Source organism: Euleptes europaea, chromosome 17 (assembly GCF_029931775.1).
Source record: "Euleptes europaea isolate rEulEur1 chromosome 17, rEulEur1.hap1, whole genome shotgun sequence".
Taxonomy (NCBI): Eukaryota; Metazoa; Chordata; class Lepidosauria; order Squamata; family Sphaerodactylidae; genus Euleptes; species Euleptes europaea.
The window spans coordinates 48,823,841-48,846,531 of NC_079328.1; the positions used below are offsets into that span (position 1 = coordinate 48,823,841).

Here is a 22,691-nt window from a genome sequence, read left to right on the forward strand (position 1 = left end):
GTTGTGGGGAAGGGAAGGTGATTGTAAGCCGGTTTGATTCTTCCTTAAGTGGTAGCGAAAGTCGGCATATAAAAACCAACTCTCCTCCTCCTCCTCCTCCTCGCTTTTGTCTGGCTCAGGCTGTCTAGTTGATGTCAGTTTGCTAACCATGATTCCTTCTCCTGCCTCTTTGCTCTCAGGGACGTACCAGGGCCAGTGGCTCGGGGGGATGCGCCAGGGATACGGGGTCCGGCAGAGCGTACCGTATGGCATGGCTGCTGTTATCCGGTCACCCCTAAGGACCTCCATCAACTCTCTGCGCAGCGAGCACACCAATGGCACGGCGCTGCACCCCGACTCCTCGCCCGCCATGGCCGGAAGCCCCGCGGTCTCCCGCGGTGGATTCGTCCTGATGGCTCACAGCGACGCGGAGATCCTCAAGAACAAGAAGAAGGGCCTCTTCCGCCGGTCCCTGCTGAGCGGGCTCAAGCTGCGCAAATCCGAATCGAAGAGCTCCTTGGCCAGCCAACGGAGCAAGCAGAGCTCCTTCCGCAGCGAGGCGGGTTTGAGCACCGTCAGCTCCACCGCCAGTGACATCAACTCCACCATCAGCCTGGGCGAAGGGGAAGCGGAGCTGTCGGTCATCGAGGATGACATTGACGCCACCACCACGGAGATCTACATCGGGGAGTGGAAGAACGACAAGCGGTCCGGGTTCGGGGTCAGCCAGCGCTCGGATGGGCTCAAGTACGAAGGGGAGTGGGCCGGCAACAAGCGCCATGGCTACGGCTGCATGACCTTCCCGGACGGCACCAAGGAAGAGGGGAAATACAAACAAAACGTCCTGGTTAGTGGGAAGCGGAAGAACCTCATCCCGCTGAGGGCCAGCAAGATCCGCGAGAAGGTGGACCGTGCCATCGAGGCCGCGGAGCATGCCGCCACCATCGCCAAGCAGAAAGCGGAGATCGCGGCTTCCAGGTAAGGCTGCGCCCCTTTGCCACGCTGAGTTGTCAGAGGAAGAGGAGGCTGTTTATTTGTGGTCCCTCTTTTGCCAGGGGTGTGGGTAGAGGACATAATATGTCTGGAATCTGACCGCAAAGTCCAGGTGGGCATCTTTATGAGGCTAGGTTGAGGCTGGAAGAGCCGTAACCTGGCATAGGTTAGAGCGCAGAGCCGGCATCATGTCAGGTCTTATCATGGCAGGGTGCCGAGTTGTTTTCTGTTGCCCCAGAAGGTCAGACGAGAACCCACGGGTTGAAATTAAATCAAAAAGGTTTCCGTCTAGACATTAGGAGGAATTTTCTAACAGTTACAGCAGTTCCTCAGTGGAACAGGCTTCCTCTGGAGGTGGTGAGCTCTCCTTCCCTGGAGGTTTTAAAGAAGAGGTTAGATGGCCATCTGTCAGCAATGCTGATTCTATGACCTTAAGCAGATCATAAGAGGGAGGGGACCTTGGCCATCTTCTGGGGATGGAGTAGGGGTCACTGGAGGTGTGTGGGGAAGGTAGTTGTGAATTTCCTGCATTGTGCAGGGGGTTGGACTAGATGACCCTGGTGGTCCCTTCCAACTCTATGATTCTATGTGGGAATTACTTAGTGTTCTCCAGCAAGGAGATTGGAGCTATCCATTGAGTCCCCTAATAAAAGGTGCCGAATTGTAATTATTCTGCACAGTACTGTGTATTATTCTGCACAGTCTGGGCCTAGACAGGGCCGGACTGGCTCTGGAGCTTACAGGGGAAACTCCTGGCGAGCTTCTGCCTCAGAGGGCTGCAGGTGGCCAGGAGCAAGCACAGCCAAGTGGCCCCCGTGGCGCTGGCCACATCTCGGATCCTGGCAAATGAGCAAGCCTGTCTCCAGGGGCAGTAGCATCGGCACAGCCGAGTGGACCCCACGGGGCTACCACCGCTGCCGGGACTACTTGCCTCAACCTGCTCCAGGACTCAATTCATGTTTTTGGGCCCACGTCAGGTTGGCTGGTTGATGCTCAGAGCTGAGAGGTGTTTCTTTGTTGTGAGTTAAAGTGTGGAACTCCCTGCCCCAGGATGTGGTGATGGCTGCCAACTTGGAAGGCTTTAAGAGGGGAATGGACATGTTCATGGAGGAGAGGGCTATCCATGGCTACTAGTCAAAATGAATACAAGTTATGATGCATACCTATCATCTCCAGGATCAGAGGAGCAGGCCTATTATAATAGGTGCTGTGGAACACAGGCAGGCTAATGCTGTAGTCGTCTTGTTTGTGGGCTTCCTAGAGGCACCTGGTTGGCCACTGTGTGAACAGACTGTTGTTGTTGTAAAGATGGGGCCGTGGCTCAGTGGTAGAGCATCTGCTTTGCATGCAGGATGTCCCCGGTTCAGTCCTGGGCATGTCCAGGTAAACAATCTCAGGTTACAGGTGCTGAGAATAGGCCTTTCTCTGCTTTAGAGGCTCTTGCCAGTCACAGGAGACAAGACTGACCTTGACACGCTAACGGTCTCATTCAGACAAAGGCAGCTTTGTACGGGGCTGTCAAGCGCTTTGTAGACAGCCCTCAAAGTGACAAAATAATCATCTGCAAAAGTCCCAGCTGCCAAATCCCAATTCCACTGCTAATTCTTTAAAAAATACACGCATAGACGTGGAGGTTAATTTCTACAATTTACAGTTCAGAGTTGAAGCTGTTTAGAATTCATAATTTGGCTTTGAGGGAAGGTAGAACTGGAGAAAAAAATCCCAAACATCCAGTGACCAAGATGTCTAAAATGACCCTCTACCGGGACAAAGAATTATCCTGTCCCTCAGCCTTGTTGTGTTCAGTGCCATCAAGTCATTTCCGAATCATGGCGACCCTATGAATCAACGTCCTCCAAAATGTCCTATCCTTGACAGCCTTGCTCAGGCCTTGCGAATTGAGGGCTGTGGCTTCCTTTACTGAGTCTATCCATCTCTTGTTGGGTCTTCCTCTTTTCCTGCTGCCCTCAACTTTTCCAAGCATGATTGTCTTTTCCTGTGACTCTTGTCTTCTCATAATGTGACCAAAGTACGATAGCCTCAGTTTAGTCATTTTTGCTTCTAGGGAGAGTTCAGGCTTGATTTGATCTGTAACCCACTGATTTTTTTTTTTTTTTTGGCAGTCCACGGAAACCGTAACACTCTCCTCCAACACCACATTTCAAAGGAATCTATTTTCTTCCTATCAGCTTTCTTCACTGTCCAGCTTTCACACCCATACATAGTAATAGGGAATACGATGGCATGAATTAATCTCGTCTTGGTGGCCAGTGACACATCCTTACACTTCTAAATCTTTTCTAGCTCCTTCATGGCTGCCCTTCCCAGTCTCAATCTCCTTCTGATTTCTTGGCTGCCGTCTCCCTTTTGGTTGATGATGGAGCCGAGGAATAGAAAGTCTTCAACAATTTGGGTGGGTATCCAAAAGTTTTGATCTTGGTTTTCAGGAATTTGAGCAGTTTTCCCTGCCCCAGGGGCGAGCTAGTCCCTGTCCAGAATGGAGAGCAACATTTCTCTTGGCAGAAAGCTATAGATAGCCTCTCCTTTTCTTTTGGGGTAGGGGGTCGGTGGGAGGGAGGGAAGATCACCAAATGGGTCCACTTGGTTTCCAGAAAAGGTCTTGGTTAAAAGCCCAAACGTTGGCATGCATCCTGGACTCAGTTCCCTGCTGCCAGCAGGTAAGGGCTTCCCAGCCCCCCTAATTCCTGCACGCTATAGGAAGACAGCCCGTTTCCATCAGACACCAACTTTCCGATAAGCATCATCATCACTGAGTAATGCTGAGCACCCAAGGGAAAGATCCAGTTTTGCTCCGGATGTTTAATTACACTGATCTTCCAGGTGTAATTCACCAAAAACGAGCATTTACTCTGCAACACCGTAATTCTTTCTTTCCTTTGTTCTTTCTTTCATACTTTCTTTTGATCTTTCATTCTTCTGTTTTTTCATTCTTTCGTTCTTATTAGGAGAAGACCCTCAGTTTATGCTCCAAACTGCCAAGTTCTGCGCTGTTGCTATTAAAATACTCAGAGCTTTATTAGAGAATGATTGTTAGAATATTTTACAATTTTATCAATTTTAATGTGATAATTTGAACCAGGGGTTGCTTTTATTGACCTTACACCTTTATATGTATGGGCAGTCTGTGATTCTGTGGTGCAAAACTATTGTGTCTGGAAATTTTGATGTGTTGGCATGTGATTGGTCAGTTGACCATATTAATAAACCTGACTTGACGTTCTTTCGTTCCTTCATTCTATTGTACTTCCTTTCGCACTTTGGTTCTTTCTTTGATTCTGTCATTCGTTCGTTCCTTCGCATTTTTGTTCTTTCTTTCATTCTTTTGTTCCTTTCTTTCATACTTTCATTCTTTCTTTAGTCCTTTCTCTCCCTTCTTTCCAGCGTTCTTAACTGCTTGCAACTTTAGCCACTGCCTCAGCCACTAAAAAGGGGTGTCTTGCCAGGAAGCCCTAAAGTTTCCAGCAAAGCAAGATCTGGGGTGGGGGAGGAGGAGGTGCGCAGGTGAACACCATGACCCATTTCCCAGACTCCCTCGTTCTGTTTCCCTGCATGCATGGCACATCTGTCTGTGGTTACAACTGGGATCCATTCCAGAGGTGACCACTAAGGCTTCTTGGATTTCCTCTGCTGCTTCACAGGTTGCTCCGGAGCATCCCCTCATTTTGGCAAGAGGTTTTTGGCAAGGTTCAGTGAGCTGCAGTCAGAAGGGAGGGACTGTGATGCTTCAGCCATGCTGGCCTTGAAGCTCTCTGCTTGCCTTTTCGGTAGGCCCCTGTTCTGTCTGTACAAACCTTGGAGTCACACAAACCCTGCGGAGGATTAGCCTGTTCTCAAATGGCAGTATTTTTCTATATCACTGTGAAACAAGCCCCTGTGCCATTGTGGGTCACCTGCTCATTGACTCAGAATCGCCTCCAGGGGATCAGCAAGCCCTTGGCTTGCAACTGAAAAAGAGCTTGTTCAAAGGGATGCCAATCTCCAGGTGGTGGCAGGAGATCTCCCACTCTTACAACTGATCTCCATGCGACCGAGATCAGTTCCCCTGGAGAAAATGGCTGCTTTGGAAGGTGGGCTCTAGGGCATTCTACCCCATTGAAGTCCTGCCCCTACCCAAACTCTACCCTCCTCAGGTTCCACCCCTAAAATCTCCAGGTATTTCCCAACCCGGACCTGGCAACCCTATTTGTTCATCTGTCCCCTGCCCATGTGCCGCAAGCAATTAGCAGGTCAGGCAAGCTGGCCAGTCAAACTTATTGAGAGCTAGTAACTTTTTGTACTTCCAAGACTGATGGTCGCTTATTCTGAGATTGAATAAGTACAGTGAGAGCCTGAGAGTTTGCCAGAAGCTCTTGCAGGGATGGCCCTGGCAAGGAGGGAGGAAACAGTGGTTGGCAACTAACTGGAAAGCTGGGAATGAGGATCTGGCCCATGCCACCTCTCCCAAACACATGAATGCCACCCAAGGCTATGAACACCACTGAGGGATCCAGGACTTTTCCCGGGTGGATGCAGCTAGAGGACTTGCAGGCCTCCGAGTGGGGCCTGGAGATCTGGAACTGCAACTGATCTCCAGACCACAGAGATCAGTTCCCCTGGAGTAACTGGTTGTTTTGGAGGGTGGAGTCTATGGCATTATACCCCGCTAAAGCCCTTCTCCTCCACAAACCCTGCTCTCCTCAGGCTCTCCCCTCAAATCTCCAGGGATTTCCCAATCCAGAGCTGGCAACCGTAGATGCAGCAGCAGCCCTTTGCAAATTCACCAGGCTTCTCCCTGGTAAAGCCAGCCTGAATTCCTAGCGATCCTCTGTTGGCATTCTTGAGAGAATCCCTTGAATTTGTGAGCAGGGTGCAGAGTGAGTGGGTGATTGGAGGGGAACGTGCCAACGATCCATTCAGAACGAAGAGGTCCAAAACAAATCCAGCCACCCTTCTGCAAAGGACTTTTTGGATATATGCAAACATTCCTGGCAGATGCTCATGAGCTACTATGGCAGGCCCGTGAATGGAAATCCAACCCTTGCCCGGAAGGGAACCGGCAGGGAGGGGAATCTCCTTGGCTGCTCAACAGTGCTCCAGAGTCACGTGGCACCTTGCAGCGAAGTTTGTTTACGGTGGCCGAGCATTCTCCTCTCAATTTTTCTGAATGGGCATGAATTAAAGGAGGAAGGGAAGGGCGGAGGGGCTGGGGCAGTCCAGGTTTAAATGGATTAGATTAGTTGTGTGCTTCAATCACACGGCAGATTCAAAGTGACACTTAAAAACCCTTCATCGCAAAGCCTTCCTGCTCCCTTATCTGCAAATGTGAATTGACTCGGTGGGCACGCTGCGCAGGCTTACGCGTTTGATGGGGGTTTGTAAAGATGAATGGAACTTTAAAATCAAACCAGGAGAGAAAAACAGATGATGGAACATGACTAACTAAGGCTGGCTCTCCCTTGGTTAGGGGGGCCAGGTCCCTTCTCGCCACCGGCAGGAGGTTTTTGGGGTGGAGCCTGAGGAGGGCGGGTAGGGTTGCCAGCCTCCAGGTACTAGCTGGACATCTCCTTCTATTACAAGTGATCTCCAGCCGACAGAGATCAGTTCACCTGGAGAAAATGGCCACTTTGGCAATTGGAATCTATGGCACTGAAGTCCCTCCTTTCCCCAAACCCCGCCCTCCTCAGGCTCTGCCCCCAAAAACTTCCCACCAGTGGCGAAGAGGGACCTGGCAACTCTAAGGTTGATCAGTTGTAATAGCAGGAGATCTCCAGCTAGTACCTGGAGGTTGGTAACTCTACTGTTGGTGGATGTATCAATCCAGCACTGATTTCCCAAGGTGGCATTGCTGGCATTGTGTGTGTGTTGAGTGCCATCATGTTGCTTCTGACTTACGGCGACCCTATGAATGAAGGACCTCCAAAACATCCTGTCATTAACAGCCTTGCTCAGGTCTTGCAAACTGAAGGCCGTGGCTTCCTTGATTGGGATGGCCCGCCATTACTGGGCAGCTGTACCTCCTACCACGGGTGAGGGACTACCACTGAACCACGGCCCCTCCCCATTATAACAGGCAGGATTTATGAATTTGGGCAGATTGTGAGAGGGAGGGCAAGTAGGGATGAGCCAACGCTTTCTTACATGCCCAGGGTAATGCCGATCACCACTTTAGGGTTGGGAAGGAATTTTCCTCCAGGTCAGATTGGACCAGGGATCCTGGAGGATTTTTGCCTTCCTCTGGGCATAGAGTAGGGTTCATTGGGGGAGGGGGGGAGAGGAAGTTGTGAATTTCCTGCATTATGCAGGGGGTTGGACTAGATGCCCATTGTGGTCCCTTCCAGCTCTGTGCTTCTATGATTCTGCTGGGGAACTGGGTGGAAATAAGGCTGGTCTCTGAAGTCGAGGTGATCAGGAGAGAAACAGAGATCTTAGGAGGCAGAGCACCGATTGCTCTGGATAGCAAAAAGCCCTGCAAACAACACCCCCCACCCCCAGTCTTTTGAATAAATATAGTGAAGGAAAAGGAAAGAGCCTGGCGAAGAATTGAAGGGCCCATTCCTTTTATCTGCCTCTGCTGCAGTGGGCGCCTTGGCTATTGTAAAAACCCTTTTGCTGGTTCTTTTATGTCTTTCTTGTTGGGAAAAAAGAAGAAGGGAAATAGAGAGATGCCTCTGGGACACATGCCACGCATGAGCAATTTAAATGTAAATAACGTGTTTTCCTAGGGGCTTTCTGCCTGATCATTCAGAACAAGGCCCAAGTGCCTTTTAGCCATGGCGGGGGAACTCTCTCCAGAGAGAGCTTTCCACAACGAGGGCACAGCAGAAGCCCATCCTGCCTCCCCCCCACCCGTCATCTGTACGCTCAGTGCTGGAACTGCATCCTTTCCCGTTCTGAATGGAGGGGGCAGGAGCCAAATTGGCCTTTGCCTGTTCACAGCAGCAGTTCAAGACCAATAAAAAAATCCAAGGCAATAGACTGTTTGGTATCCTCAACTTTTTTAAAAATTAATTCCCCCCCCCAACATATTATAAAACATACAACAACATACAACAAAAAGCATACAAACCACACGACATAACAATTCTGCCTATCAATACATCTCTAGGACAAGTTACTGTTTGTGAATAACCAGAATGGGTTCATAATCCTTCTAACCTGAACTGATATAAAACTATTAATTGCTTACACAACGTAATATTGGTTGGTTAAAACTACATTGACCTGCTATATATTTATCTATATATTTTACTTTACTAAAACATTATACTTTCATGTCAGTGAATAGTTAATAGAACTAAAATTAATTTGCTAATATCAATTTGCTTATATGGAGTTTAAAAAGCATTTTTTTTAAAAAAAATTAAAGATGATGAAATGCTTTCAAATATAACCTTATTTAGTTGTCTCGTTAGTATGTACCGGTAATTATTCTGTATAACATTGGTATCCTCAACTTTTAACACTTTTAAATTTTGGCTGCTGTTCACTGCTGTCAGCTGTGTGTTCTTGCTCTTAACCCCAAGCCACTAACGTCTGGGAGAGCAGAAAGGTCATTAAAAACTGGGCTACAAATAGAGCTTTTAACTGGAGATGCCGGGGATTGAACCTGGGACCTTCTCCGTGCAAAGCAGAGGCTCTACCACTGAGCCACAGCCCCTCCCCTAACACATGAAGCTGCCTTCTACTGAATCAGACCCTCGGTCCATCAAAGTCAGTATTATCTACTCAGACCAGCAGCGACTCTCCAGGGTCTCAGGCAGAGAAAGGTCTTTCCCATCACCTACTTGCCTGGCTCCTTTAACTGGAAATGCCGGGGATTGAACCTGGGACCTTCTGCATGCCAAGCAGATTCTCTACCACTGAGCCACGGCCCCTCTCCTCTCTCCCCCTTGGCTTCAGGTGAAGGGCAGATTCCTGTGCCATCCTTGCTAATTTTAGAAATTTCACTGTCGAGAGAGGGGGGGCATGCTGTGCGTGTGGGAAGCGCGTTCACAGCCATCAGTGAGAAGGAATGGATGGTGGAGCGTCCGTCATCTGGCTTTGGGTTAGGCCTGGCCAGGAACCGTTTGGGGTTGTGCGGGAGGAAGATCCTCTGGGCTTATTTAAGGTGAACTGGGTCAGGGCTAAGCAGGATTCCCAAGGGCCCACCCAAGCGTGAAAGTTCATCTTTGAGGAAAAGCGGCAGCCAGCCATGTCCCGCCCTGACCTATTTTAAATAGCATTGCGAGAGTGCCGATTAGCGCAGGCAGTGCTGCGAGCAGAGAGGGCGCCCATTCATAATTCATGCGCCTCCTTGGTTTGTGAATGAGAATGAGGAAGCACAAAAATGCCATGGGATCAGGGCAGCCTCTCGGGCGTATGCCCGGCATCAAGAGCTGTGCAACCAGGGCTTGTTTGGATCTAGAGCTGTGAACTGACAGTAAAAGATCACAGGGCCACTGAGCATATGTAGAGTGCCTTTTGCCATGTTTTCAGGTCAGAGGGGTAAACACATGAACATATGAAGCGACCTTATACTGAATCAGACCCTCGGTCCATCAAAGTCAGTATTGTCTACTCAGACCCGCAGCGGCTCTCCAGGGTCTCAGGCAGGGGGTCTTTCACATCACCTACCTGCCTAGTCCCTCTAACTGGAGATGCCGGGGATTGAACCTGGGACCTTCTGCATGCCAAGCACATGCTCTACCACTGAGCCACAGCCCCTCTCCATGGCTCTCCAGGGTCTCAGGTAGAGATCTTTCTCATCACCTATTTGCTTAGTCCCTTTAACTGGAGATGCTGGGGATTGAACCTGGGACCTTCTGCATGCCAAGCAGATGCTCTACCACTGAGCCACAGCCCCTCCTTTGTGCTTCAGCATCTCAAAGCTAGCTTGGATGCATCCATTCTGCACTGCAGAAATGCTTACAGGGGGGCGTTGAAGGAAATGGAGCAGCCATGTTTAAATGCTTCTAACCGCACACTTTGCCCCGATTGCAGGCAAGGCCATGCCACCATTGCCAGGAATCTCCCAATGCTGACCCACCCAGAAGTGGTTCATGCTTGCAATAAGGAGTATTTGAACATGATTGACTACTTGGACACCACCTGGGGTTCAAGGCATCCAGCTGTACTAGGGTTGCCAGGTCCCCCTTTGCCGCCGGCGGGAGGTTTTGGGGGCGGAGCCTGAGGAGGGCAGGGGTTGGGAAGGGGAGGGAGTTCAGTGCCATAGTGTCCAATTGCCAAAGCGGCCATTTTCTCCAGGTGTACTGACCTCTATTGGCTGGAGATCAGTTGTAATAGCAGGAGATCTCCAGCTAGTACCTGGAGGTTGGCAACCCTAGGCTGTACGCACAGGTGAGCAGTAACAGCTAAGCTGTCTCGTACATTTCCAAAGTTTTTAAAAAGCAATAGGACATGAGCAGGATGCAGCTGGCGGCTGCAAACAGAAAGGGCGCCTATTCGTAATTCATGCTCCTCCCTGGTTTGTGAATGAGCACAAGGAGGGGCAAAGGGAAATGCGCCACTCTAGGTTATTGTGAATGTCCTTAGGTCTCCTCTCCCCTGCAGTGCCCTGACACCAGTGGAGGGGGGACACCAATTGCCCCTTGCTTGTTGCATTCAGCAGGAGAGCAAATGCTAGATCCCGTTACCTGGTTCTGGCATCTTTCCACAGAAGGTGGGGCTTCCAAGGCACCAGGGAGGAGCTTAGATCAGCCTCTTCTCTGTTTTGGGGGTTTACTGGAGCCCCTTGGTCTTTCCACTGGTTACTGGAGGCAGAGCCTTGGAGGGGAGGTAGAATCCACTGCAGTCCTGCCTTTGTGGAATGCATGAAGAAGGGTTTCTCCCCACCCCCCTTGCCTAGCCAAGGGGGTCCTTCCAAAGAGAGTGTGTGCGGGGAGCGGCTGAGCGGTGGAGGGTTTGCGCTTTGGAGGCCTCGTCTCCTCCCTCTTCTTGGCGCTGTCCTCTTTACTGACGAGGGTCAGATGGAAACCACAGTCAGATGCGATTAAGATCAACGATTGTTCCTCCTCTTGCGTCCTCCAATAAAGCCACATCGCTGGCAGGCGGGAAATCATGGGCTTCTCCTCTGACTCATTCATGGCGCAGGGCTGTCAAAGGCTCTATGAATGGCACAGAGCAAAGCTGGCGTCTCTCGCTGGAATCCATCAGGGAGGGAAGGGCCCGGGGTGGAGGAGTCACACCGCCCAGCCTGGGATTCCAACATGCCAACTTGTACCCCTCTGCAGCCTGGTCCTTGACCTCCCAGTGGCCTAGTTAGGGACATTCCAGGTCCTCTTCCTTGGCCTGGCCCAACGTAACCATGAAGCTGGCTTGGAAACTCTGAAGAATCATGGCACACATTTGGGAGCGTGCCAGAAACAAGAGATACATGTCCAGCGTGGTGTAGTGGTTAAGAGCGGTGGTTTGGAGTGCTGGACTCTGATCTGGAGAACCGGGTTTGATTCCCCACTCCTCCACATGAGCGGCTGAGGCTAATCTGGTGAACTGGGCTGGTTTCCCCACTCCTCCACATGAAGCCAGCTCTCTCAGCCCCACCTACCTCACAGGGTGTCTGTTGTGGGGAGGGGAAGGGAAGGTGATTGCAAGCTGGTTTGATTCTTCCTTAAGTGGTAGAGAAAGTCGGCATATAAAAGCCCACTCTTCTTCTTCATCTCAATTGGGTGTGGTTGCACACATGAAGCCAACTTGTACCGAATCAGACCCCTCTTGGTCCATCAAGGTCAGCATTGTCTGCTCAGACTGGCAGCGGCTCTCCAGGGTCCCAGGCACAAGTCTTTCACATCACCTTAGGGTCGCCAGCTCCAGGTTGTGAAATACTTGGAGATTTTGGGGGTAGAGCCTGAGGACAGTGGGGTTTGGGAAGGGATGGGACTTCACTGGGGTATAATGCCATAGAATCCACCTTCCAAAGTGGCCATTTTGTCCAGGTGAATTGATCTCTTTTGCTTGGAGATCAGTTGTAATCCCAGGAGATCTCCAGCCACCACCTGCCTTAAGCCCTGCGAGGCTAGCCCTGCGAGGCTATTGTGTGTGTTTTTTGACACACTTTTCATTTGTTTTGGTGGTCTATTTTCAATACATTTGACAGTAAGACAAACACAATTGTTGTTTTTTGATATTGATGTTTATTATTTTGAGCCATGTGCTGCCTCTTTGTACAGTTACCACAATTTTCAGCATAGGTTCCTTCTTTCTCCAGCACCACCTGGAGGTTGGCAACCCTACATTACCTACAGCCTGGGCCTTTTAACTGGAATGCTGGGGATTGAACCTGGGACCTTCTGCATGCCAAGCAGAGCCCTTTCCACACTGAGCCACAGCCCATCCCCTTTATACGTTTAAAAGGGCTTTATATGTTGCAGGGGCAGCATGCGTTTTGAAGTTCTGTTTGTAAAGCATGAGCAGAAGGAGTTCGCAGAACAGATCCCTCCCCGTTTCTTCCTGCAGCCTTCTGCGCTTCCCTGAAAAGCTGCTCTAGAAGGCCAGGAGACCCTGGGGGAACAGAGTTGGGGCAAAACAGGGGATGCATTAAAAAGATGGGAGGTAGGGTCAATGGAAACTGTCCCTCCTATCTTCTGCAAGAGAAAGAGATAATTTCCACTGATTTTGCCTCCATGTGGCATCAAAATCTTAACCTGAGAGTCCTCCCAACCATCACGAGCAGTTCTCAGAGGGACCATGAAACTGCTGAAGACCGGGAGAAGAGGAAGAGATCCCCTGGAGGAATTCCTCTAGTTTCTGGTTCATAGAGTCAACCCACGCCATGGTGGGGTCATACCGAGTACCACACCCCTCATCAAGCTCTCTGTCCCACTCTCAAGAGCTGTGCCAACAGGTGGTGGCATGTTCTCCACCCCCTTCCATCGAGGTCTGAAGCTGGAAAAATGTTACAAATCTTACACCTTCATGATCCCTTTCCATGCCAACTCATCTTCCAGGGAAGTCCTGCATGTCTGCCATGGAAGCAGACAATTTGGTGGCATGTTTGGGGGCATACGCTCAGGGTTCAGAGGAATCTGTGTTTTCGCCATTTCTTTTTATCCCGGCTCAGCCTGCTGCTTTTACAGACCATGTGAACTTGTTTTATTTGTTGAATGAACTTATATTTTGAATGCTCAAACCCTAATCTTTGTAAACACCACGTGCATTCGGTCCCACTTTTGGTAGAGCAGGTGGAAAGGTACCGGCTGGATATTAGGGGAGGGAAATTTATAGTAAGAGTTGTTTGGCAGTAGAATCAGCTGCCTCGGGAGGTGGGTGAGCTCCCCCTCTCTGGCAGTCTTTAAGCAGAGGCTGGACAAGCACTTGTCAGGGATGCTCTAGGCTGATCCTGCATTAACCAGGGGGTTGGGCTAGATGGCCTGCATGGCCCCTTCCAACTCTATGATTCTATGGTAAAGTGTGGGGGGCAAGAACTCCATCCTAAAAGAACAAAAGAGCAATGGATTGCTCTGTGCCTGTATCAGCAAAGCAGGCGAGGGGGCAACAAGATAGACCGTTCAAAGGACAGTGAATTTATGGAGAGCTGGATCTCTAGCCGGAGATTCGCAACTGTTGGTGGCAGCGGTTACTACCCAGAGAGAAGCTGATGCACCCTAGGAGGAAGGGAACGGGGCATTGTCTCTAGGCAGAGACCGGGGACGGCTGTGTGGCTTTTCCAAGCCCGAAGACCAAAGAGGGAACAGGTCTTGCATGACAAAGAGTCTATCCTCCAAAGCATCTATTTTCTCCAGGGGAACTGATCGGAGAGGGGCCATGGCTCAGTGGTAGAGCATCTGCTTGGCATGCAGAAGGTCCCATGTTCAATCCCCGGCATCTCCAGTTAAGGGTCTGATTCAGTAGAAGGCAGCTTCATGTGCTCATGTGTTCCTGACCTGATTCTTTACAGCTACTACCTGATGAAGCAAACAACCCTCCCCTGGAGAGACAGGGTTTTCGGGTCTTCCCTGGCCACCAGTGGGGGATGGGGTTGCCAGCTCCAGGTTGGGAAACTCCTGGAGATTTAGGGGTGGAGCCTGGGGAGGGCAGGGACCTCAGTGGGGGACAATACCACAGAGTCCACCCTCCAAAGCTGCCATTTTCTCCAGGGGAACTGATCTCAGTAGTCTGGAGATAAGGTGTGATTCCAGAAGATCCCCAGACCCCACCTGGAGGCTGGCATTCCTGGGAGGGGACCTTCAGCATCCTGCAAATCATAGAACCATAGAGTTGGAAGGGGTCAGACAGGCCATCTAGTCCGACCCCCTGCTCAATGCAGGATCAGCCTAGAGCATCCCTGACAAGTGCTTGTCCAGCCTCTGCTAATGTCGAACAAGTCTTACTGTAAAAACTTTCCCCCTAATATCCAGCTGGTACTTTTCCGCCCACAATTTGAACCCAATATTGCAGATCCTCTCTTCTGCTGCCAATAGATACAGCTCCCTACCCTACTCCCTACCCTACCCAGCCCTTCAAATAGTAAAAGGGGTTTGGGGAGGGGAGGGGAGGGACTTCAATGCCATAGAGTCCAATTACCAAAGTGGCCATTTTCTCCAGGGGAACTGATATTTGTCAGCTGGAAATCAGTTGTAATAGCAGATCTCCAGCCAGTACCTGGAGGCTGGCAACCCTCCATGAACAACAGCTCTGTGCAACCTCTGAACGCTATGCAGAAAGGCAGTCGCTGTCACTGCCTCCTCCCCTTTCCTTCCCCAGCCTTGCCTGTTAACAAGCCACGGACACAGCATACAAAGCGAGCGCCTGTCTGGACCACCCCCACCCCGGTCTGTGTCATCTTGCGTTTCCATCAGTTGGCAATGAAAAAGGATGATGCAGAATTGCTTCACGCTGGCCTGCAATCCCAGAAGGGATCCAGGAGGGAAATCTACAGGTTCTTCCAAACAAGGAACGTTAAGATCTGTGTGCATGCTCTGTGGAGAACGTCAAGGCTGCCTTGCTAGTTCAGACCAGTCAAATAGGGACTCGAGAGCCCCTGGAATGTCAGCTAATCTCCAGACAACAGAAATCAGTTCCCCTGGAGAAAATGGATGCTTTGGGGTGGGGGTGGACTCTATGGTGCTATGCCTCACTGCTGGCCCTCCTCTCCCCAAAGCCTGTGCTTCCTGGGTTCCACCCCCAAACCTCCAGGGATTTCCCAACCCTAGACTCTGGGCTGGGAAATACCTAGATATTGTGGGGGTAAAGCCTGGGGAAGGCGGGGTTTAGAGAAGGATAGGACCTAATTGGTGTATAAGTAGGGTTGCCAGGTCCCTCTTTGCCACCGGTGGGAGGTTTTTGGGGCGGAGCTTGAGGAGCGTGGAGTTTGGGGAGGGAAGGGACTTCAATGGCATAGAATCCAATGGCCGAAGCTGCCATTTTCTCCATGGGAACGGATTTCTATCGGCTGGAGATCAGTTGTAATAGCAGGAAATTGCCAGCTAGTACCTGGTGATTGGCAACCCTATATATAAGGCCATAGAGTCCACCCTCTGAAGCAGCCATTTTCTCCAGGGGAACTGATGTATAGGGATCAGTTGTGATACTGAGAGATCACAAAGCAGCACCTGGAGGTTGGCAACCCTAGACCAGTGGTCCATCTAGTCCAGCACCCTGTTTCACACAGTGGCCAACAGCAAGGTCATGGAGGATGATCAGAGCATGCAGGTAGGTTCACATGGAAGGAGGCGGTCCTTAAAGTATGTTGGTCCCAGGCCACATAGGACTTTGAAGTTCAATACCAGCGCCTTGAATTGAGCCTGGAAGCAAATAGAAATCTAGTGTAGATGGAACAAGACTGGACTGATATGGTCCTTATGACCTACTCCAGTCAATGCTCTGGCTACAGCTTTCAGTACCAACTGTAGCTTCCGGACAGTCTTCAAGGGCAGCAGAACAGTAATCTAAGCCCCACATAAAGCACATTGTGGTATCATAGAGGAACAAGGGGCTTCCACAGCCTAGGAGCAGCAAGTGCCTTCTCCTTGAAGAAGTGTTGGTTTTTGTATGCCGACTTTCTCTACCGCTTAGGAAGAATCAATTCAGCTTACAATCGCCTTCCCTTCACCTCCCCACGACAGACACCCTGTGAGGTAGGTGGGGCTGAGAGAACTCTTAAGAGAACTGTGACCAGCCCAAGGTCACCCAGCTGGCTTCATGTGTGTGTGTTTGTGTGTTAAGTGCCGTCAAGTCGCTTCCGACTCATGGCGACCCTATGAATGAAAGTCCTCCAAAATGTCCTATCTTTGACAGCCTTGCTCAGGTCTTGCAAATTGAGGGCTGCGGCTTCCTTTATTGAGTCAATCCATCTCTTGTTGGGTCTTCCTCTTTTCCTGCTGCCCTCAACCTTTCCTAGCATGACCATTGCCAAGGTCCCCAGGGCCAGGCAAGATGCGGAGGGAGGGCGTGGCTGGGAAAGTTGCTGTCTGGAGTGGAACATTCTGTCCCTGCAGCCTTTTTCTCCCTTCTTGCAAACCACACGGCCAGATGGAAGCAGGCAGAAGTGGCCCGGCTGGGTAGCGAGACAGGAAGGGGAAGAAGATGCGGGTGATTCACTCTTGGCACCGCGTTGCTTTCCCGAGGAGGCCGGCAGTGTGTGAGAGGGGCCGGGCTGTGAGCGAGAGAGGGATGTCAAGCCTCCTTCCTGGATCCGGGCGAAGCCATTGGATCCAGCTAGGCCTTCCTCTCCCCAGGCTCCTGCCTCCGTCTTTCCTGCCTTGCGCCTGCCTGCTGTTCTCCCGCTCTCCGTTGCAAAGAGAAAACAGCTCAGGCACTCTTGCCACACACACGGAGCGAACAATTGTGGCACTCTGGTTAGGATAGGCTGGGGCTCAGGTGTAGGGTTGCCAACAGTCCTGGAGAAAAACTAGGTCAGCGTCCACAAAGTCATTTAAAAAGCAAAATGTTGGTCAGGTATCTCATTCCTGAGGACATAGAATCATAGAGTCATAGAGTTGGAAGGTACCACCAGGGTCATCTAGTCCAACCCCCTGCACAATGCAGGAAATTCACAACTACCTCCCCCCCCACCCCATGTGACTCATGGTCCATGCCCAGAAGATGGCCAAGCTGCTCTACCTCTCATCTTCTGCCTGAGATCATAGAATCAGCATTGCTGACAGGTGGCCATCTAGCCTCTGCTTATAAACATCCAGAGAAGGAGAGCTTACCACTTCCCGAGGAAGCCTGTTCCACTGAGGAACTGCTCTAACTGTTAGAAAGTCCTTCCTAATAACTAGATGGAAACTTTTGATTTAATTTCAACCCGTTGGTTCTGGTCCGACCTTCTGGGGCAACATGCTGGTAGAGCATCTGCTCAGCATGCAGAAGGTCCCAGGTTCAATCCCCGGCATCTCCAGTTAAAAGGGCTAGGCAAGCAGGTGATGTGAAAGACCTCGACCTGAGACCCTGGAGAGCCACTGCCAGTCTGAGTAGACAAGACTGACTTTGATGGACCGAGGGACTGATTCAGTAGAAGGCAGCTTCGTGTGTTCATGGGGAGGGGGATTTGCCCACGTGGCCGTAGGATTGCCAACTCTGGGTTGGAAAATTCGAAGATATTTTGGGGTGGAGCCTGGGGAGGACATTTGGAGAGGGACCTCAGTGGGGTATAATGCCATAGAGTCCACCCTCCAAATCAGCACTCTTCTCCAGAGGATCTGATCTCTGCTGTCTGGTGATCCGTTGTAATTCCAGGAGTTCTCTGGGCCCTGCCTGGAAGTTGGCAACCCTGTGTGTCCATATCCAGGCCTTGCTCTGCCGTGCCCACGTCTCATCCTCGTGCTGCGCAGATCGGCTCCTTCCCTCTCTTGCCTTGTTCACCAGGCAAAGAGCAGAGACAGCCGAGCGGCCTTCTTCACCACGGAGAGAAGCGCAGGCCTCCCACGCCCAGGGTTGCTTGTTTTCAGGCATCTTGGCAACCATGCATATATTTCTGGGCTTCGCTACTCTCTCCTTCCTTCCTTCCCAACAGGGGATGGGGGTGGCTCTGAGACAAGTTAAAGAGGAGTAGGCGGAATGCTTGGGAAGACGGGGAGTTTGCCACGCGCCTGAGATGTTGCATAGACAAGTTAGGGAACAAGCCAGAATTTAAGAACGTCAGAAGAGCCCTGCTGGATCAGACTGGCGGTCCATCTAGTCCAGCATCCCATCTAACACAGTGTCCAACCAGTTCCTCTTTGAGGGCCAACAACAGGGCATAGAGGCCCAGGGCTTCCCCTGATAAGAACATCAGAAGAGCCCTGCTGGATCAGACCGGTGGTCCATCTAGTCCAGCATCCCGTCTAACACAGTGGCCAACCAGTTCCTTTGGAGGTCCAGCAACAGGGCATAGAGGCCCAGGGCTTCCCCTGATGAGAACATCAGAAGAGCCCTGCTGGATCAGACTGGTGGTCCACCGAGTCCTTCATCCCGTCTAACACAGTGGCCAACCAGTTCCTCTGGTGGTCCAACAACAGGGAATAGAGGCTGAGGCCTTCCCCAGATGTTGCCTCCTGGCAATGGTATTCGGAGGTAGACTGCCTCTGAACAGCCTCAGCCGCTGCTGAGCTCCCTTCTAACCGGGCTCTGGTGCGTGGAGCCACCTGCGCCTCACCATGGGGGTGTGGGTGACCAGTGCAACCAATTCTATTCAGAGAGCAAAGGTCTAAATATAAGTGAGCCAACCTGAGACGCAGCTGCCAGGGGAATGCACCTTAGCTCCCAGGCAGGAAAAACTGTCATTCTATACACCAGGGGTAACTGCGAAAGGCCCGATAGGGTTGCCCAGGGTAAAGTCTGTGCTTTGTGTCTGGGATTAGTCAGTTACTGCAAGGTTTCTGAAGAGGTTCTGTGAATAATGTTGCATTTTGAAAGCTGGCCAAATTCAGCAAAGATTTCCAATGAAGTCTACTGGATTGCTAAACTCACTCTAGCAGGAGGACCCCCACGCAGGTGCAGAATTTCTTTTTTCTGTAATACTGTGAGGGTAGAGGAGGGGTTTCTGTCCCCCCTCCCAGACTTCTTAAAGGAACAGAAGCTCTCGAACCTGAGTTTCCAGCCAGGACTTTGCATTAGTTGCCTCTAAACAGCCACATAGGGTTGCCAACCTCCAGGGGTGGGGGAATGGGGTCTGGAGATCTCCTGGAACTCCAAATGATCTCCAGACAATAGAGATCAGTTCCCTGGAGAAAGGGCATAGAGTCCGTTTTGGAGAGCGGACTCTATGGCATTACACATCTCTGAGGTCCCACCCCTTCCCAAACGCACCCTCCCCAGGCTCCACCCACCAGATCTCCAGGGATTTCCCAACCTGGAGTTGGCAGCCCTATCAGTGGGGACAAAGGAGAAGAGGGCTACTTGATCCTTTGGTAATCCAGGAAATTAAAGGCTTTGGCTTCTGACCCAGCTCAGCCAGCCTCAGGTGGATTTAATGCACACGGATCCCAGAGATTATCCTTCTAAGCTCATGCCTACCCAAAGGGCCAGCTCCTTAAGATGATGCCAACAGCTTTCTTGGGTCAACAGCCCTCTTAGGTCCAGAGGAGGACATTGAGGTTCTTGCAGATTTGGGGGTGAGCTGCTTTGACACCCCCAGCCCTTGCCTGCTGACACGTCCAATATTTTAGACCTGTCCTCCTGGCTCACACAGCTAGGCAACGCCACAGGTGCAGCACAGAGCAGAATTGCCAAGGAGAGCGGCACCTGCTTAGTTTCTTTCATGGAGCTGCTTCAGGGCAGAAGGGAAGACCGTGACCCTGGGCGCGACTGCACTGGGAACAGTAGAGGCTGAGTGTTAATGTCGGGTTGCCAGGGTTTTTTTCTCCAGGCAGGTCTCATGTGCCTTTTGCTAGTGGTCTAATAGTAGGGTTGCCAGGTCCCTGTTTGCCCCCGGCGGGAGGCTTTTGAGGCGGAGCCTGAGGAGGGTGGGGCTTGGAGAGGGGAGGTACTTCAATGCCATAGAGTCCAGTTGCCAAAGCGGCCATTTTCTCCAGGGGAACTGATCTCTGTTGGCTGGAGATCAGTTGTAATAACAGGAGATCTCCAGCTAGTACCTGGAGGTTGGTAACCCTATCCAAGAGGCAGAAATGCGCCTGCCAGACTTCTCTTGTGAAGGGGGAGGGGATAGCTTTTGCTGAATTTCTGTGTGATAAACAGCACGTCGACCCAGGCTAGCCCGATCTCATCAGATCTCAGAAGCTAAGCAGGGTAAGCCCTGGTTAGTTCTTGGATGGGAGACCACCAAGGAAGTCCAGGGGGTCACTACGCAGAGGCAGGCAATGGCAAACCACCTCTGTTTGTCTCTTGCCTTGAAAGCCCTATGGAATTGCCCCAAGTCGGCTGCGACTTGACAGCACTTTTCACTTCTACCACCACACAACTAATTAATTTTAATGGCAATTTTGGGGGGCAGGGAGGCATTTCCCATTCATGCTTGGAGACTGTTTTGCTAGCTGTTTTCCCTTTTTCCTTTCTGACAGTCAGGCAAGGGAGGTTTTTTTTTTTTTTTAAACACCAAGGATAAAAAAAATGGGTGGGTGGAGGGGGGAGCTCCCAAAATTTCATGCCCAAAGGAAAGCAAATCTGAAGTGAGATTCGGAAACTGACTCTCTGGATGAAGGGGCCTGAAGTTCCCATCCGAAAAGATCCAGCTGGTCGTCATGGCAACAGCAATGATCTTGGTCGTGGACCAGCACTTATACAGGAGGGGCGGGGGGGGGGAGAAGAGAGAACAGAGGCTGGATTCTGGGACAGATTGTCAGTGTGAGAATGCCAGAATATAAATTCCACTCTTCTCTGTTTGGGGACTGGCAGAAAGATCTCACTAGCATCCCCCCACCCCTGCTCTTTCCTAGGAGATCCATTTGGGACTCTCTAGTAATGATACCGTGTGGGAAAGGAGCCACTCCCAGGGGCTGTTTCAGTCTGCAAAAATGGCCCCCGGGGAGGAAGGCTGAACGTCTTTCTTCATGTGTGCCGTGGTCACAATTGGAATACAGCCCCTGCACACCTTTGAGGCACAGAACTCCTGAGACGCGCGTGATGCAAAAGTCCTCCTGGTGGACACAAAGATTTTGGTAGCATGTGAATTGGCCCTGACATAGGGTTGCCAACATCCAGGTAGTAGCTGGAGATCAGCTGCTATTACAACTGATCTCCAACCGATAAGAGATCAGTTCACCTGGAGAAAATGGCCGCTTTGGCAATTGGACTGTATGGCATTGAAGTCCCCCCCACTTCCCAAACCCTGCCCTCCTCAGGCTTTGCCCCCAAAACCTCCCGCCGGTGGCAAAGAGAGACCTGGCAACCCTACCCTGACATGATGCTCATCTTGAGCTGCTTGTTATAATGCGGGTGAAATAGGGGGAGAGGAATGCTGTGTGGCCACCCAGCACTCTTTGGAGGAACAGGTGGAATGAAGGGCCCAGGTCAGCCATCCTTCAACTTTGTGCTGGACACCAAGCCTTTTAAAAGCTCTTCTGCATCCTGGGCCCATTTTTTTATTCTGGCACAGAGTCAGTTGGCGCTATGGCCCCTTTCCCAAACGTGCAAAAAACTCAACCCATGAATCCACAGATGGGCAGATGCTGCTGATATTCTTTCTCCTGTTCCTCCCTCTTCTCCTTGATGAAGATCCAATATCTTGTAATAGGGCAAGAAAAGACCTTGGATTGCAGGCAGCTCTTCTCAGTGGTTTTCTGCCCCCAGCTCAAGATATTTCCTGGCCCTCGTTTTTCCTGCCTGCCTTGTCTTCATCCGCCACTTGCCCAATGCCCTTGATAGTGTTCCATTAGAGGTGACAGATGGTTGGAGATGCAATTCAGGCTCCAGATGTTAATTAAGTTGCAATCTGTAAATAACATAAATCACCCAGGTCAGTACAGGGGCTGTGCGCAGCAGAGCTGCCAGCACTGAAAAGTGAAAAACAGTTGACTCGGGGCCCTTCATATCTGTGGAAACCTTACACTAAACATATGCTTAAGTTGTGCACATACGTAGTGTAAGAATGGGTTTATGTTTAATGTTTTTCACTACCCACGATTAGTGCAGGGGAGGGATCAACAAATTAGCCAGGAAGTAACAATAAAAGATTTATTCAGCACCTTGATTCTTTTCTTCTGTTTGCTACTGCTGGTGTGGCCCTGACTTCTTCCTGATTAGTGGTAGGTGTCAGACTAGGATTTGGGAGACCCAGGTTCGAATCCCCATTCTGCCATAGAAGCTTGCCAGTGTGATGTAGTGGTTAAGAATGGTGGTTTGGAGCAGTGGACTCTGATCTGGAAAACCGGTGTTGATTCCCCACTCCTCCACACAAGTGGTGGACACTAATCTGGTGAACCGGGTTGGTTTCCCCACACCTCCACATGAAGCCAGCTGGGTGACCTTGGGCTAGTCACAGTTCTCTTAGAGCTTTCTCAACCCCACCTACCTCACAGGGTGTCTGTTGTGGGGAAGGAGATTGTAAGCCGGTTTGATTCTTCCTTAAATGGTAGAGAAAGTCGACATATAAAAACCAACTCTTCTTCTTCTTGCTGGGTGACCTTGGGCCAGTCACTATTTTCTCAGCCTAGCCTACCTCACAGGGTTGTTGTGAGGGTCAAAGGGGAACAAAAGAACCACGTACATTGCTCTTAGGGGCCTGGAGGAAGGGAGTGTGATACAGATGGACTAAATAGATACTAAATCGTTTTGTATATTGGCTGACTCTCATTTTAAAGCACACATCGAGCATACAACCAACAATTCTGCATACCTGCACATAT

General features: G+C 50.8%; 1 protein-coding gene across 1 annotated transcript in view; it reads left to right on the plus strand.

Moving 5' to 3' along the window:
- The window catches only part of JPH3 (junctophilin 3), a 66,645-nt gene that overhangs the window by 18,851 nt on the left and 25,103 nt on the right, over window positions 1-22,691 (plus strand). The window contains exon 2 of the mRNA XM_056862205.1: window positions 180-957. Within this exon, the coding sequence (XP_056718183.1) occupies window positions 180-957 (778 nt within the window). The remainder of the gene's footprint in view (window positions 1-179; window positions 958-22,691) is intronic.